This window comes from Balaenoptera musculus, chromosome 7 (genome assembly GCF_009873245.2).
Source record: "Balaenoptera musculus isolate JJ_BM4_2016_0621 chromosome 7, mBalMus1.pri.v3, whole genome shotgun sequence".
NCBI lineage: Eukaryota > Metazoa > Chordata > Mammalia > Artiodactyla > Balaenopteridae > Balaenoptera > Balaenoptera musculus.
This window is the reverse complement of record NC_045791.1, coordinates 32820938-32839576: the sequence shown is the minus strand read 5'-3', so window position 1 is coordinate 32839576 and position 18639 is coordinate 32820938. Positions and strand designations below refer to the sequence as shown.

Below are 18639 nucleotides of genomic sequence, written 5' to 3'. Positions count from 1 at the left end.
TCTGAAAGGCATCCCAATCTGTACTCCAGACAAAGAAGAACTGAAAACTGGTAGCTGCCTGTGTTCATAGAGACTGTCACACATGCTAAAGCAGCCCTACAAAGTCAGAGTAAAAGCCAGGGTAAATAAAATAAGAAATGTCATTCTTGTCATATCCTGTTACCTAGAGAACCTCGTTTAACAACCCTGGCAGACCACAGAAGCAGAGCTATAAAGTGAAAAGGAAACCTGAGATGACAAAGAACCATAGCCACAGGCCTGTGTGCCCCAAGAAATGGTTGACTATCACCTATCACCCCCCTCAATAATGACAAGGTGAAAAGTAAGCAATTACAGCCTCAGAATTCCAGATGGTTAGTATCTTTGGGGCTTGGCTGGTGTACAATCAAGAATGTACTGTTACGCACGCTGGAATGCAGGGGGCATTCCGTGTCCATCTCTCTACGAGTCGGGCTTTCAGGGTGGATGGGGAAGAGCTGGCTCTCCCCTCCCTGACATTTTCTTGTTGGCAAAAAGCTGCAGCACCCCTCTTTTGCTCCCATATTTCAACAGAGATGAAATTCTAAAACCCAGAAATTTCCATGCATGTTCCCATTAAAAGTGGCTTCGATTAGTGAGAGACAAATTGGAACGTGCACAGACCTAGTAGGCACAGCATTTGGTAAAATTCAAAAGAATAATGCCAGCCATAAAGATAAGGATAAGAAAAGTGCCAGCCAGTGTCCATAAAGAGGCTGGACATCAATGCCGCAATCGACCAGTGTTCTAAACTCTTCCCATCCAGTTCTTGGGAGAATTTAAAGCAAATGGTTAAAGAATGATACCCACCCTCTGACACAAGCTAGTTAAAGAGAGGCATCCGCCAACCTCAGAAACATTGAAATTAATGTTTGTGAAAAATGTAGAAACAAATCCCCAAAAGCATACATGCACTCACAAGCACAATTCAGTCAACCACTCTTCAGAACTGTAAAATAATCTCAAGAAAAAAATATTTTGATAATTATTCTTGAAAAGAAATAATGAAAAATACTATCCATGTAAATGTCACAGCCATCTGTGCTAATGTACAGCGTAAGATTCTCAGGCCCAGTAGAGGTCTCCAGTGTATACTATTTCTTGGTTCCACACTTTGGCATCATCTGGAAGAGGTAAGGCTATTCCACTGCCATAATGTGATATAGAAATTTCCAAAAGATTCAAGGTAATAGTAGACCAAAACTGGTAATCTCTAAGTATGTTTTTGTTGGCCTTTTACATCTGAAAACCTAAAAAACAGTGCATCCTATAATCCAAATAACCTGATCTTCTTATAGTTCTGAGTTTTTCAATTACAAATCACCCATCAGCACGTCCTGTCTGCTTTACCTCCAAGTTTATATGTATTATTAAATCATTCTTGCCCCCCACATTCCTGCCACATTAGTCCAAGTCACCATCTTCTCCTGCCCCAAAACAATGAGAGACCCCATTTGGTGTCCCCTTCTTCTCTTGTTCCCAGCCATCCATTCTGCACTCGGCAGCCAGAGCAATATTTTAGAACACACCTAGCGTCTTGTACTCCATGGCTTAAACACCCTACTCCCTTCGCTTCACATTTATAATGAAATCCAAACTTCTTATCAGAACAGATAAGATACTGCACATCCCAGTCCTTAATCTCGATCAGATCCTTTCTCCATCTCCTACTACGCCTCACCAGCCAGCCTTCTTCCTGTTCACAGAGGAAGCCAAATCTTGCTTTGCATTTGCTGTTCCCTCTTCCTGGCATGCTCTTCCTACAGATGTCCACGCAGCTGACTTGTTTTGGTCATTTGGTTCTCAGTTCAAATGTATATATTCCTCAGAGGAGCTTTCCTGACTACCTAGTCAAAGGCATCCCTTCATTCTGTCAATATTTACTGAGCTCCTAATATGGTCTAGGCACTGGATTAGGCACTGGGGATCTACCAGGGGCTAAACAAACTAAAAAGATGCTCAAATGTTTGTTGAATAAATGAATGAGTTTCTCAAGCATCAGTGTATCTCAAGAGTACAAAAACCTTCCTTTGCTTTAGCCAGTAAGTAGGACTTCTCTAGCGGTATCATCAAGCATTCCTGACATTCTTAGAATGCCCTAGTCAACACTGTGGTCTATTTGTTCTCCCTGGTAAATATTAATTAAGAAATTCTTCCTCAAAGCACATACAACTACAAATTGAGGCTATGCATCAGTTTCCACGTACCCTCAGAGTAGTCTGATGTCTGGATAGTCTCGTCAAAAAAATCTCTGATTTCTATAGAACATCATCGGCCTGCTGGTTTGCTAATCCCATCACATAAGATGCCTCTGCTCAGGGCCAGTTCAGAGAGATCTAAATGAGGTCTGATCACCAAAGAGTTCCAAACTCAGCAACTTACTTTGTGGGCACCATTTGTCTTCCGCCCATCGATTGCAGTTATAATTATCCCCTGCATTTTCACAGGTAAAACACTTGAAGCTGTTTGGAAATGGTGTCGCTTTAAAAAAAAAATGCAAAGGGAAGAGTATGGTTAAAATTTTTTTTCAAACATCAAATATGGCATAAAATTAGCAACTTTCACTAGATCAAATGAAAGTTACAAGTCATTATCCTTACAACTTCTGTTTCTATGGAGCTGGGCTTAACTACCACACTTTGGGGAATTTTCTTTATTCCCTTTTCTTTGAATATTTCATCTATGAATATCTACTACAGAGTAATGCAAATGATTCCATGAGCCACTTTGAAATATCCATGGTATTGTTCTATTATAATTTATAACTTGGGGATAAGTGAGGGTTGAGTGGACAGGCAAAGATGGTGGCAATATTGGGACCAATACTTTGATATAGTGTCAGCCCTAAAAAGAACTGGAGTCACATAAACCTGAGCTTGAATTCTGCACTTCTCACTAATTAGTTGTATGATTTTTTAACCTCTAAGAAATAATAATATTTACAATAATAGTGACAGTGAAGATCCCTATGACTTGCAGAGATAAAGATTAAACAGCAGGTTGCAAGAAAAATATCTAGTCGAGTCCCTGGCACATCAGACCAGGCTGGTTTCCATCCATATGTACTTGCATTACAGCTACATTTAACTTCAAACAAGTAATCTCATTTGATATATGTCAGTTATCCCAACATTAGACCTCTATCAGGAATGTAACATTTAATAGAAGGATGATAGTAATTCTCAGGCCCTTGTACTCAGGCAAGAGTGTTACTGAAAGGAGGAATTATGAGCTGCCGGCAGTCTGGATTGAGAACAACTAGTATGTTCTTTTTGTCTTTATGCTTTCTTTTTCCTGCCTTGTATCTTGTTATTTTGTTGGGCGAGAAGTCAAAAGTAGAATAAATTTGACATTTCTCTATAGGCCAGAGTATAAAGCCCTGTATGAAACTTTCAGTTTTCCTATTTCTGGAGAATGAAACAGACACAGATCAAGGTAACCCAAACCATCCCTAAGTTGGGATGATAATTAGAAAGCAGTGGGTATTTCACATACAGGGGAGGATATATCGATGTATAAAACAAGAGCAAAATATCAAAAGCTAAAGTTCAGAGGACATGAAATTAGTTCTTGCAATACATTTCAGTTTTGCCTATGCATAAAAGTGAATTAGGTAAGTAAATAAATAATGAAATCCATTTTCACCTATTAATTCAGCACAGTTTAAAAAATACCAAAACTCAGTGCCGGTGGGTAAATAGTTAATGTATAAACTGGCACAACCTTTTTGATTTAGTAATTCCAAGCATCTATTCTAAGGTCATTAGCCAATTGAAGAGGAAACTGCATTTAAAAAGATTTTCAATGAAGCGTTAACATTTAGCTTGCTTGTGAGAGTGTGTGTGTGTGTGTGTGTGCATGCATTCTGGGGGGGCCAGTATAAAGCATGGGGAAATAGTTTACTCACATAGCCAGCTATGTGAGTAAAAAAATTTTTAATGTAAGACATTAAAATACTTTCAAAGTCATGGAAAAATATTCAAAACACAACGTAAATGAATAAAAGCTACTGCAAAATTAAATTTGTGTGATCTCTGTCACGAAGTTAAATACACATACAGAGTAAGAACAGTGGAAGGAAACACAGTTGACCCTTGAACAACGTGGGGAGTCAGGGGCGCCAACCCGCCATGCAGTTGAAAATCCTCATGTAATTTATAGTCGGCCCTGCATATAGCCCTCTGCAGACCATGTAGTACTAGAGTATGGACGATGGGGAAAAAATCCACATGTAAGTGGACCCAGGCAGTTCAAACCCGCATTGTTCAAGGGTCAGCTGTATTCAAAAATGTAAAGAAGAGCTCACTCTGAACCTTGGGATTATGAATATACTTATTTTCTTCTACACATTTCCTGTCTCTTTGGAATTTTCTATAGTAATCAAATATTACTTTTTTCTCTTTAATAATTTTTTCTTATAAAAGGTTAAAAATTTGTCAATAATGTAGATTTTATGAAAACTATGTCTATGCTATGCCATTAAGCTATCAGTATATGATCACTATCAATTTAGAAATTTGTAATAAATGATAGTTCAAGATGTGTGTGGGCTATTATTCATGTGTATATGTATATGGTTGTGTAGTATATACATGCATACACATACACCTACTAATGACTGAATGTCCTAAAAAACAAAACACAAAATGCAGAATGGTAATCATATAGGAGTATGGAGTATGAGTACTCCTCCTTTAGGAGTATAAAGACAGTGGTTCCCAAACCTGGCTGTGCATCAACAGCATCAGGAGAACTTTTTTAAAAAGAAGAGGGGGAAAAGGGGAAAAAAATATTCTGCATACCACCCTCCTGACTACTGAATCTCGGGAGAAGGGACCCAGGAATATGTAGTTTTAAACGCTTTTATTGCGATTCCGATACTCTTACAGATGTGGGAACCACTGGCATTCACATTTCCACGAAACAATTTTTATCTATAACAAATTCTCTGTAAAATATATCAGAGAAGTTTTACTTGTCTGGAGAGAAAGGAGGTGAAATTATATATGTTAATGCTTCATTAGAAGTCTTTTTAAATGCATTTTCCTCTTCAAATGGCTAAGGACCTTAGAATAGATTCTTGGAATTACTAAATATATATATATATATATTTTTTTATATATGTATATATAGTGACTGTGCGTAATATTAATGAAAATCTAAGTAGTATTCCCCTCCAGATTTCAAACATGCTAATCTGTTTTCAAAATTGTTAATGGCCATTTGAAAGTATATAGAATTTATGCAGAAGCTTCCTACAGTCAATATCCTTCTCCAAGGAAGACATCAACAAAGAACACTGAATTTCTCTGGCTGAGCCATTCTTATGGACAGTGTTCAGAAGATTATTTTAAACAAGAACCCTTTTGAGACTTCAGCAGGAAGCCAAACCATTTTAAAGAAATTGAGAAAATTTCTGTCACCATGTGTTACCCTTACTCATGGAAGTAGTGAAGACTTTCCGATTTATGCTGGGTATAAACCAAACGTTCCAGAAAAGGCAAAGTTACTATAGGGAAACAGGGACTTCAAACAGTTACTCTGACCCCCCCATCACCAATGATGGTGACAAGCACTACTTACGGTCAAGAGGAGGCCGCACGTTATAGAAGTTGATGTTCTTGGCAAATGCCCGGTTTTCTGAGAAGATAAAGGTCTGGGCCACAGCTACAGTGAGGGCATGACAGAGGAGCAGCATTCTGACCCTGGGTGTGGAAACGTCCAAAACTCATATACCTACGGTGAAAAGAGACTGGTTGAGTTTATTTGCATTTTATACATCACTAGGAGTACGTTTTGCTTCTGTTTGGAAAGCTTGATTATTCAAATATATTCAACAATCTACTTGTTCTGTAGGGCCAGCACCTGTGAGTAAACTGCATTCTTCCCCATCAGATGAAAGTTAAGCAATTGCTGCCTTTTACTGGGCAGGCCTCTGCACTCTGCAGGATGCCCAGCGGCCTGGGTTCCTGGAGATCAAGCAGCAGTCCTGGCCTGGCTGTGCCCCGGTTCCACTGCTGCCTCAGCGGGCTGGCTTACTTCGTGCTGAATCACCTGATCTTTGAACAACCACGGATCGGTTCAGAGGCATGCTCGGCTGAAGTTACAGAACCACCTGTCTGAAATTCCATCCCCTGAGTTAAATACCTATGGTTGATGAATTTTGCAACTCTTTCAAAACTTGGAAGAAACAATAAAAGTTGGAGCAGTAGGAAGGACACTGAGTAAAAGGGCAACCCGTTTGAGAGACAAAGTCTCTGCTGGATCCCAGAACACACAGACACTGAGAAGAGAAATAAGGGTAACCGGGAAATGCCGTCCCCACCTGTTTCCGTCACATGGGGAGCAAGGAGAAGCAGCCAGGAGGTTCTCAAGGAAACAGCGTAACAGTTGTTTGAAAACCATACATATAACGTTAGTCCTGGCCCACAGTTACTGCTTATCACTTTCAGCCACTTAAAGTCAGCAGGGCCAGAACCCAGTGAAACAACAGATGTGCACACAGCACTGCGTAAGATGTTCCATCTTAAGCCCCACAGGTTCCACCCTCTAGCAGCAGACCTGCCAGTAAGGAAATCTTCAGGAGAGATGCTTGGAACCTGGAATATCACCACCAACACGTTCTCTTTGAGAAGGGGGAGGTGTGGGCCAGCAGAAAAAGTAAGTAACTTGGAGTCCGAAGACTTTGGTTCAGGTGCTACCTCTGCTATTTATTAGTGGCCTGACCTTGGGCAAGCTCTTTCAACTCTATTAACCTCAATTTCTTCATCTGTAAAGTGGCTTAATAACACCCGCCCTGCCCACACATTTGGGTAACTGTGAGCATCAAGTAGAGGCTCGGGTAGGATCACATAGAACTGCTTGCATAAGAGCACTTGTAATACAAGTTCTGTGAAAATGTTGGAATCTTAGGGTTCAAAAATATTGGCTAGGGACTCCCCTGGCAGTCCAGTGGCTAAGATTCCATGCTTCCACTGCAGGGGGCATGGGTTTGATCCCTGGTTGGGGAACTATGATCCCACATGCCTCGTGGCATGGCCAAAAATAAATATATAAATTGTTTAAAAAATATATATATATATATATGTATATATATATGCTGAACCTGTTTTCTTCTTGCTGAATCAATAGGTCTCAGTGGGTTTAAGGAGTCTTCCAAAGAAAACAAGTTTGATGTCCACAAATCCAACCATAATCCTTCACATGGATACTTTCTTTGAAGCCAGGGTAAGAATGCATAAGTTCTAGGGATTTTATGCCCCCCCTCTTGTGTTGTGAGTATACTGGTTTTGTATGGGTGGTTTATAATGCCTAACTATAAAGAATGAGCTGAAAATCAGACAGAATGTACCCCCAACATCATATCATCCCTACAGATGGCTTTTGCTACTGAGAGAACTGAGTCCCTAAGGACTCAGGGTGAAAAACCTGGTAAGTTTCACAAAACAATAGTGCTAAACTTTGTACACTGCATTTCAGCTCAGTACAGAATCGGACCTAGTGATACACCAATATATTTCTAATTCTGTCCTTGTTCATTTTAGAAACGAAAATTGACCTTTCACAGTTATCAAGTTTCTAAATCCTATTGTTAGGCTCTTTCTGAAGAAATGAACATTTAACCAACTCTATTATTCCTTACAGACCAGTGGTTATACTGACACAAATTCTGCTTCCCTATTCATTTCTCTGAGTTGGACTGTTCTGTATTTGTTATGAATCTGTAGCCAAGTAATTGATACCCCTTCTTGACACCAGTGGAGACCCTTTGAATGAGGGAGACTAATCCCTCTCTCACAAGCCTGAAAATGACTATGTTCCAAGAGCCACCCACAAGTGCTCTTGTAACATGGAGAGGATGCCTGAGATCAGAGCATTCATATTATCTACATTCAAGTCCCTTTTGCATCACTAAGCGACTATGGAAATTGAGACAAGTTGCTTAAGCTTTCCAAGCCTCAGCTTCCCCATCTGCAGAACAGGCATAATGACAGTCCCTATTACATAGTGTGGAGCTGAGGACTGAGTGACGCCATGCATACAAAGCACTCAGCCAGTGCTGGGCACAAGGTCAAAGGTGTATTTATTGAGCACTCTCTGTTCGGTGGTAAAGAGCATTGGCTCATGTACCTGCCTTCAAACCTACTATCTGTATAGCTTCGTGCAAGTTCCTTAACTTCCCTGTACCACAATTTTTGCATCTATAAAATGGGAGTAATAACAATAATATCTACCTCATAGGGTTATAGGAATTAAATTAGTTAATACATATAAAGCACTTGAACTACCTAATTCGCTATGTGCTCAGCATTTTGCTAATTCTTACGTAAGCATTTATTATGATGAACAAATCCCCAAATACTTTGGGATCACAATTCAGAACGCCTGATTTTCCTCACATAATCTCAGTGAGACAAAAGCCCATTCATTCATTCAACATACCATTATTGACACCTTGTACATAACATGTTTTTACCACTAGATCCCCAACAAGGTCTTTGCTCTCAAGCAGTCTGCGTTTTAGAGGGAGAAGACAGCCAATAAATATGGAAAAGACCATAATTTCTGATCGTCATAAACTCTGTGGAGGAAACATAATAAGGTGATATGTTAGTGAATAGCAGGACCTGCTTTATATTTATGGTGGGCCTGGTACATCTGAGTAGGTGACATGCGCACAGGTGAATTAAATGTTGAGAAGAAAGCATCCAAGCAAAAGAATCAAGGGAAAAGAAACCAAGGTCCTCAGATGGGAAGAAGTGTGCCTCGTCGGGGGGACTCAGAAAGCAGCCAGTGTGACCAGAGCATGAGAAAGGGGGAAAGAGGCAAAGCCAGAGCCAGTGAGGTCAGGCCATACACGCACTTAGCAGGCCGTGGCAAGGATTTCAGGTCCTGCAAAGTCAAGAAACTGTTCAAATTTATATTATCTAGTTTTGAAAAATACTCTCCAGAAAGCTATGTCTCTGGAGAGTAGTAATTGGTCCCAAACACCTAGCCTTATTTCTAGCTCCTGGAAGAAAGGAAGGCAAGTAAGAGTGCATTCCTTTCTTCCAGGAGGAATACAGAGCTCAGATACACCACAAAGGTTCTTCTGAATGGATGACAGAAGACTTAAAAAACGACTGAATGAACAACAAACCGAAGAATTAGACTTGTGTTTTGGTTTCTCCTTTCCTGGAAAAAGCGCTGTAGGGAGTATAGTCTCATTACTATTACATAACAGAACGGGGGGTTCAGGGGCAGTACGGGCCGAGATCCCTGCACGGCCTGAAACACAGCATCCCCTCAAAACATGTCCGCACACCTTGTTCTAGCACTGAAGTTGAAAATAGTGAAAAACAGACCACAAGAATATTGCTTCCATATAGACTAGATGTATTTTCATTTCCATTTTTAGTTAAAACAGCATAGCCTTATTCTATCAAAATCCTCCAAAACTGCAAAGGTTTTACCTGTCAAATGAAGAAAGCGCTAAATAACAGTATCTCACATTTTCCAGAGCATGCTTTATAATCTATCACTACATACAGCTTTTCTCCCAAGCACCTATATTTATCTCTGTTTTTCAGTATATAGGTTTGTGTTAACATGACTGCTTTATTTTTTCACAACCAAAAGACATTAGGATAATGAAAAAGCAAATGACTAAATTATAGTATCCGAAAATTGTTTTACATTTGGAATCATTTCACGGAGACTCTGAACTAAAAATTATCTGCTGAAACTTTGCTGAGTTGGCTCTTATTGCAATCTTTCTAGCAGAACAAGGTTATAGCAGAGCTTGTATTCTGCTCCAGAAGGAAAACAAATCTTTAATACAAGCTAGACTAAACCATTCTGGTATTTTCTCTAGGACTATCACATAGAGCAGAGTTCTTCATATGGGGGAGAGGGGACCTGTGAGCTTCTTAAGGTTATTTGCAAAATTGTGTCCATACATATTTTCCCTCTGGGTTGAGTCTCTCAAAGGAATCTGAGACCTACATAATGGTTAAGAACAGCTGCTTGCTGACTCAGAATATGGCCGTTATGATTTGGCCTCCTGTAACTTAGATGTTTTCTTATATTGACACTAAGAAAGCTCCACATCCATGTTAGGTATCTGGTCCACACTTCTCAAACTCAAGGGTACCTCAAAACATTCCTCCCCAGACACAGCTCATTACCATCATCCATCTTTCCCAGAGAGCAGACCTTGTCAGAAGCCCCTCATCTATGGTGCTGGTCTTTATGAGTCCTCTCTTTGGAAAGTATATTAATTTTTGTTCCAGAATGCAGTGTGCTTCTTTGCTGAGAGAGAAGGGATTTCTGCAAGGCGCATTTGTAGGGATACAACAGGGGTAGGCAACTCTCAGGCATTCCAGGGAACAGCAGGTAGCCAGATTCGTAAATTTAGGAAACCCCATGTGAGACTGGCCCGCTACTGCCCGGAGTCAAGGACCTATGTGGCACTTGGTCCACAAGCATGACTATTTCCCAGGTCTGAGCCATGGCCATCATCTCCTCCTATATGTGGCATTTTTAAGCTTCCTTGGGGAACGTGCGGGCCTGAGGAAGTGACACATCCTTGACCTCAAACTCTTTTGAGGTAGGAAGAGGACTACATTACTTTTTATATTCCCTATGCCCATACTCAGCACATGGTAGATATTCAATAAATACGTTTGGGAATAGAACCAACATCATTAGATATGACCTATAAGGAGCACCTTTCTTAGCAAGTAAGACAAAGGCTGTGGGCAGTAAGGAGCTGCCAGAGCATCCAAAGATGATAAAGAAATGATGGAATCAAAAGGAGATGTGGAACAGAAGAGGCCAAGCAGAGGTGGTAAATACTGGCACTTCTTGCACAATTGCTAATAATGAGTCAGCAAGCACCAGGCCAACCTCCACTGCCAATAAAACAAATGAAGTACATAATTTAAGGGGAGCAGCTCTCCTAAGTCCAACATGCCTATCAACACTCACATTCACACCTTCCTGCAAGCATCACTTATCCCGCAGTAAGACACTTTAATGACAAACCTAATAGGCCTGGCTTCCCTGTAAAAAGAATAGAAGGCAAAGAGGAGATTCAAAATGAGTGCTGGAATTTTACTCAGAAACAGTGGAAAAGATGAAAACACCCCTCTGAAAAGGAGAAATTCGATGGAAAACTTTACCATCCATTCCAAGGGTGGTACTACTTGCTTCTGGCTATTAGGAGAGGTTGGCCAATGGAGATACTCTGGTTCTCATTAAATTCGGGAAGAGCATTCACAGGATCTAGGCTGAGACTCTGCTCTAGCTCTCTTCCTTGAGGGGAACCTCGCCTGGGCACTGAGAGCCCAGCTCCTGCAGCTCAGCTTTTACCTTCTCTGACAGATTCTCTGCTCCGGTACATGAAGAGTTCCTTTTCCCCGCTAAGTTTAAATATTAATTTTAAAGATGTTTAATTTAGCATTTCTATGTGCCTGAAGCAAAATACGAGAGAGAATTTTAGCTTATGCTCAGTCCATCATGTTTATCTGAAAATACAAAAATCTCCGTGGAGTACCATGGATTCTACTCTTGCATAATAACATTCAGTAGGGAAAAATAGAATCACGATTCAACCTCTCAGTACTGCTTGTCCAAATCTTGAAAGCAGCATGATCATAAGTCAAGCATTCATACTAGGTACTGTGCTGAGCACTTAGTATACAACAGTGAATAAGAGAGACACACTGCCTGTGCTGTCACACGTTATTGGAGCCCAAAAGTCAACGTGAACCACTAGTGAGCTGTGACTGTCAAGAGTTAATACAATCATCTTTGAGGGGGGAAAACAATGGACTTTTGATTCAAGTAGACGTAGGATAAAATTCTGGTTCTACATTTAGTAATCAGGCGACCACGGAGTTAAGAAGTATTGTCCCCATTTGCCACTAAGACAAGCGAGGCTTAGAGTCATGTAGGTAAAATTTCCAAACTGTGTGGATTGAGTGCAATTACATAGCTAATGTACATTTTACTTAGACGATGTTGAAGACATGTTCTCCCCCTTCCCTCCCTCCCCCCAGGCTTTTTCAGGTAACATTAGCAAGAGAATAGAGATCAGATCAAGGGATATAACTGTCCAATTCCATTCCACACCAGCTGGACCAAATCTAGTAAACTGTGTTGAGTTCTATGCACTCATTTCTTAAGAAGATTCAGAAGTTCTCTCTATTGCAACCAAGTGAGAAGTTGGAATGAATGACTGCCAAGGTTCCTTCCACTTCTAATATTCTATGATTTTAGGGGAAGGATATTAATGAAGACTTCAGTTATGCCATAAAAAGTCATAAATGTAATATATATCATCATAATATTTCAGATTTCTGCTATACTCTTTTAAAGTAAAACTTTAAAAAAAAATCTCATAATGCACAGGATCAAAGACTCACAGAACTGAGTATCTCATTTCTAAACATAAAGCTGTGCATTTTGCAGTGCTAAAGATAGGAGTTTTTCCTACTACATGCAACATGATACAAGATAATGTCTAGGGGGCTTCCCTGGTGGTGCAGTGGTTGAGAATCTGCCTGCCAATGCAGGGGATATGGGTTCAAGCCCTGGTCTGGGAGGATCCCACATGACGCGGAGCAACTAGGCCCGTGAGCCACAACTACTGAGCCTGCGTGTCTGGAGCCTGTGCTCCGCAACAAGAGAGGCCGCGACAGTGAGAGGCCCACGCACCGCGATGAAGAGTGGCCCCTGCTCGCCACAACTAGAGAAAGTCCTCGCACAGAAACGAAGACCCAACACAGCCAAAAATGAATAAATAAATAAATAAATAAATTTTTAAAAAGATAATGTCTAAAACAGTGCTATTATTAAAATAATTTCATTATGCAAATCAATCGTGAATTAATACAGGGCCCATAAGTGTGTAATTTGGGTGAAGAAATAGTCTAATCAATTTTAAAGACATCTTTTTAAACGTGATTCAAATTTTAAGAAAAAGCTAAAAGACACTTCCAAAGTAGTAGCTTTTCAGCTGCATTTTTAAAAAATAAATTGTTTTATTTACTTATTTTTGGCTGCATTGGGTCTTCGTTGCTGAGCGCAGGCTTTCTCTAGTTGAGCGAGCAGTGGCTTACTCTTTGTGCGGTGCACAGGCTTCTTATTGCGGTGGCTTCTCTTGTTGCAGAGCACAGCCTCTAGGCGTGTGGGCTTCAGTAGTTATGGCATGCGGGCCCAGTACTTGTGGCTCGCGGGCTCTAGAGTGCAGGCTCGGTCGTTGTGGCGCATGGACTTAGTTGCTCCACGGCATGTGGGATCTTCCCGGACCAGGGCTCAAACCCATGTCCCCTGCATTGGCAGGCAGATTCTTAACCACTGCGCCACCAGGGAAGTCCTGCATTTTTGTCAAAGATACAATTTTACATCTTTTTGAGAAGGCTCTCATGACACAGGAGACTAAGAAGGTAAGAACTCCATGTGAACAAGATTAGATGTTTAGGAGTTAGAAAGAGGACCCCTTTTAAAAAGAATCAAGATTGGTTTGTCATATTGTATTGAACTATGTGGACAAATGGTAGGAATCTAATAAAACTATGTTAACTGATATTTGGGAGTATCCTTCACATAAGTGGAATAATTTTTACCCAGTTTGCTTCCATAAATGATTTTTAGGAGGCTTATGCCAAGTCACTTATGCATTAAACCTCTCAAAATATGGAGTCAAAACCATATTGGATGAGAGGAAAGTAAAGATCCTAACCCCTTCTATGAATGGTGTTCCTCTGCTGTATGTCACGCTTTGCTCTGTACTTCCCAGGAGCCGAGAGAGACACACATGGAACACACATTCTCATTATTTGTAAAAAGAAAACTCCCCCTGATCCTTAATTCTCAAATTAGTGGGCCCTATGCATGTTTATACAGAGAGCAGCAAACAACACATGGATAACGCCTGAAATTTGTTTTGAAGGGCTTCAGATGCATCCCTCATTTGGCCGTTTCTTTAAAAAAGCCAAAGGCATAATTTTAAGAGGTAATTTTGCAAAGATGTTTCTACTGTCAGGCAGGCAAATGAGGGAGATTATTTTCTTTTCTGTGTGAGAGGGGTGTTTTTAAATTTGAGAGGAAGATACAATAACTGGACAGAAGTTCTGCAGGAGAGCTGCAGGCACACAGGTGTTGGTGCTGTTAATGGGGGATTCTACTGGCAGAAGTGCACGGATATAAACTGAGTGGCAACAGAGGCTGGGCACGGAAAACATTGTTTTTATGTTCCCTATCCTTGCTTGCTGTACTGAACTCATTTCTTTTAATAACCAATCAAAGTTGTCATAATAGAAATCTAGGCTGAAATGTCCAACAGCTGGCTAAGGATCCATTACTCTATAATTGTTGAGTGGAGGAGAACCATGCCAAAGATGCATTCTCAAACACATGGCACTCGTGTGAAAACAGCACTCATGCGTGAAAATAGAACTCAACTGAGAAAATAGCTTTCAAGGTCACTAGACGTGCAGGTGATGACTAGCACTTTTGACTTCATTTAGTCTCAGCTGAGGTAAATAAAGTGTAACAAAAATAAACAAAAATAAAGTGTATACACACAGATGTGTCTCTCATTTGAATCTCTCTGTATGTACTCTAATATGATGGAATATCTGTACCAAAGCAGAAATCTTAGATGACAAGTTCATCTGGATATGTGTGTGTGTGTATGTATGTGTACGTGCATCTGCATATACACACACATACATGTATCTTATTGAATGAATTAACTGCTTAAGCACTATGTGCCGGTGATAAAGCCCTAGAACTCTGTTTAAGAGACTGTATTACCAATAACGTCAAATGCTTTCAGCACCTGCACAGTTATCTTTCATTTGGGAGAGCTTTAGGCTGCAGAACTGTTACTATGCATTTGTCCTGTTGTCCTTCTTCTGTGCTGAGGCTTTATGTCACTGACCACTGTTTATAACACTAGCTCAAATTATTCCTGATTCTATATCTAAAAATGTATTATACAAGAACATGTTCGTGGCTATCATTCTGAAACAAGAGGGCACTTAAAAACCAACAATAAACTACATGCAATGGCAAAAGACTATCGTGCTGACTTTTGCACAGTCACAAAATCCAGAACAGATTATTCAAAGAACTCTCTGGAAGCTGACAAGCTTATAAAAGCAATCCTAATAAAAAATTTCTGCATTCTACATATATAACAAAGTTACAGCATGTCACTTGCTCTATAAATTGTCACTATTACCACTTGGAGCAGAAGGAAATGTACATAAAGATATATATGTGCATAATTTTATATTCCCAGAGGAAACTGAAAAATTATGTGCATTAAATAGCGTTTTAATTGCAACATGAAAAACGACGTTTAAGCAATGGTTCACAGTCCCACAAGGGTAAAGTCAAGTGTAAATGCTGCCTATAATAGGGGGAGAATGGACGGGGCACTCAGGCCTGGGAGCAAATTCTGATCCTGTCACTAGTTGGATCTATTACTTCTGGCTGATCCCTCTACAGCTCTGAGGTTCAGTTTCCTATCAGTAAAATAGAGATATTAAATATCTATTTTGCAGAGAGTTGTGGGAATTAAAGGAGAAGGAATAAGTCCCTACCCATTGCTGCTTTTTCAAATTATTAAATAAATTTAAAAGCTAAAAATAGAGATTTATGGTTCCTCAGTGAATAACATACCAGCCAATATCATTAAGATTACGCTGTATCTGGCTAGATTTAAGACTGAAATTCAATACACATATTTTCAGCTCTCAAATACTATGATTATCTGAGCATATATGAGAGAAGAATGTAAAACTCCTCTGAAGACAAATTTTAAGAAAACTACTCTAGAATATATGTGGGCACAATATTTAGGCCTCAGTGGAGCATTTTCATTTATCTGCTTTCTGATAAATGTATATTCTTTGTCTATGCTCATAAATAAAAGGCAGTTCTCATAAAGTGTGCTTGAGAAAGCAACGGGCTCTGTGCTCTCACATGTGTCATTACCTTGTATTTCTCACTCTTTAAAGGCCCAGTTTCAATATTTCTGCCTCATGAAAACTTTCTGTGTCTACTCCACCCCATGGAATAGTCCCCACCCTGAAAAAAGCTTGGGGTTCGTTTGGGGACACAAGACTGCCCTCCTTGCTGCGCACTGGGGTGGGCACGGCAGCGCCAGTCCTCGCTTAGAGATGGGCTAAAGGTCTCTAAAGGGGGCTTCCCTGGTGGCACAGTGGTTGAGAGTCTGCCTGCTAACGCAGGGGACACGGGTTCGAGCCCTGGTCTGGGAAGATCCCACATGCCGCGGAGCAACTAAGCCCGTGAGCCACAACTACTGAGCCTGCGCGTCTGGAGCCTGTGCTCCACAACAAGAGAGGCCGCGATAGTGAGAGGCCCACGCACCGCGATGAAGAGTGGCCCCCACTTGCCGCAACTAGAGAAAGCCCTCGCACAGAAACGAAGACCCAACATAGCAATCAATCAATAAATCTTAAAGTGTACAGTGGTTTTTAAAAAAAAAAAAAAGGTCTCTAAAGGACTCACACACTTGCAGGCCTTACCTTTAAGAAAAAAAATAAAGCTTTTCCATCTTTTCCACCAACAGAATTTCCATGTTCACTGTTCATTTAGATTTTAGGTGAACGATGTGAAGATTGTGAGAACTCTATTTTCAACAACTGAAGTTCTGCCCACTGATGGCCTATTCACATGTGGTTCAATACACACTAGGCTAGGCCTTAAATATGCTACGACCACACGATCTTCCCAGGCTATCCTAAAAGGGTGAAAGGAGGTGAAACCTGCTGGGCTTTCACCTCTTGCTCCTGTAGCCCCACCCTCCAACCTTGTCCACCCTGCTCTGTGCCCTGGGAAGCCAAGCTATGAAGACCAGGCACACAGCTCCCTTTTCCACTGGCTTTCAGCTTCGTTTGGCCAATGGCAGAAACTGGCAGATCAGAGGGTGGGCAGAGAGTGAGACTGGGGCATTTACTCCCCTGACTCACTCCCTGCCAGGCTGTCGTCATGTCCCTCAGCTCCCATCAGGTCCCTGACTCCACAGCTACCTTCTCCTGGGTTCTGGTAACCACTTATCTTATCCTTTAGGCCTATAGGATAGAAATGGCTTCTCTCTGTTGCCAGCTATGAAGACTAGGTTTAGGTGGATTTCCCTAAATCGAACCCACATCATTGTAAATAGCCCCTTATTCATTCTCTTAAATAACACCAGTCTGAATATGCCGTCTCATTCCTGCCAGGACCCTGACTAAGCCTTGAATCCAGTCTCAAAACACCAGGAAAAGAGCCACACTGAACCAAAGCATCAGGACTTGCTGTTACAGCAGGTATTATATGAACAGCTGCAGTGACTAAACAGTACATCTTTACCGGGAGAGTATAAGAACAGTTGTTACTCTTATGTCATAAAAAAACCAACAATTGGATTTATGCTACAAACCAATCAAGGTGAGACTGAAGGCTTTAAAAAGAAAATGAGAATATCAACAAGAAAAATCTAGCTGAAAAATATTCTGTAATCCCATGCAAATATCACAAGCCCACCAAAATGCAGCTTTTTCTGCTGCTACCATCACTGAAGAACATCATTAAATAAGGAGAAGTGTGGGGGGCAAGATTCCTGAACCTCAATAAAAGAGCTGAGAAAAATGAACACATATTTTTATGAACATAGCACTGAAGCCCACGGAAGCTTTAGTGTATTCAAGGCTGCACTCTTGCTGCATCATAGAACCTAACACATATCTACACAGAGATGTAAGTTTATTTAAATATAAAAATTCACAAAGGGGAGGGGCCAAGATGGGGGAGTAGAAAGACCCTGAGCTCACCTCCTCTCATGAGCACACCAAAACAACATCTGCAGAACAACCATCCATTAAAAAAAAGACTAGAACCTACCAGAAAAGATCTTCTCCAACTAAAGACATAAAGAAGGAACCACAACAAGACAAGTAGGAAGGGCAGACTCAAGATATAATCAAATCCCATACCCCAGGGTGGGCGACCCACAAACTGAAGAATTACATTGCAGAGGTTCTTCCATAGGCATGAGAGTTCTGGGCCCCCTGTCAGGCTCCCCAGCCTGTGGGGTCCTGCATCAAGAAGATGATACCCTAGAGCATTTGGCTTTGAAGGCCAAGGGGTTAATTTCAGGAGCCTCACAGAACTCAGGGAAATAGAGATTTCATTCTTAAAGGGCCTACACAAAATCTCACACGTACCAGGACCCAAGGCAAAAATAGTAATTTGATAGGACCCTGGGCCAGACCTACCTGCTTGTCTGGGAGAGTCTCCTGGAGAGGTGAGGGGTGGCTGCGGCTCACCCAGGGGACATAGACAATGGTGGCAGCCATACTGGGGAACATTCTACCCATGAACACTGCTGATGGCAGCTGCCATCTTGGCTCATTAGCACCAAGACCTGGCCCCACCCAACAGCCTTTAGGCACCAGTACTGGGATGCCTCAGGCCAAACAACCAACTAGACAGAGACACATCCCTATCCATCAACAGATGACAGGCTGCCTTAAGATTTCCTGAGCTCACAGCTGCCTCTAAAAACACCCTAGATACAGCCCTGCCCACCAAAGGGCCAAGACACAGCTCCACCCATCAGTG

At 41.1% G+C, this 18639-nt stretch overlaps 1 protein-coding gene and 1 long non-coding RNA gene across 3 annotated transcripts in view; one reads left to right on the top strand and one right to left on the bottom strand.

The window, feature by feature from the left end:
- The first annotated feature begins 6212 nt into the window (after positions 1 to 6212).
- LOC118897742 overlaps positions 6213 to 18639 on the top strand; it is a 25845-nt gene continuing 13418 nt past the window's right edge. For both annotated transcript variants that reach the window (XM_036857048.1, XM_036857049.1), the window contains exons 1-2: positions 6213 to 6678; positions 7150 to 7245. In XM_036857048.1, coding sequence (XP_036712943.1) covers positions 6535 to 6678; positions 7150 to 7245 — 240 coding nt within the window. In that variant the 5' untranslated portion in view covers positions 6213 to 6534. The remainder of the gene's footprint in view (positions 6679 to 7149; positions 7246 to 18639) is intronic.
- Positions 8463 to 18639, bottom strand: part of LOC118897743 — a 26150-nt gene continuing 15973 nt past the window's right edge. The window contains exon 3 of the long non-coding RNA XR_005020544.1: positions 8463 to 8599. This is a non-coding gene — a long non-coding RNA (uncharacterized LOC118897743). The remainder of the gene's footprint in view (positions 8600 to 18639) is intronic.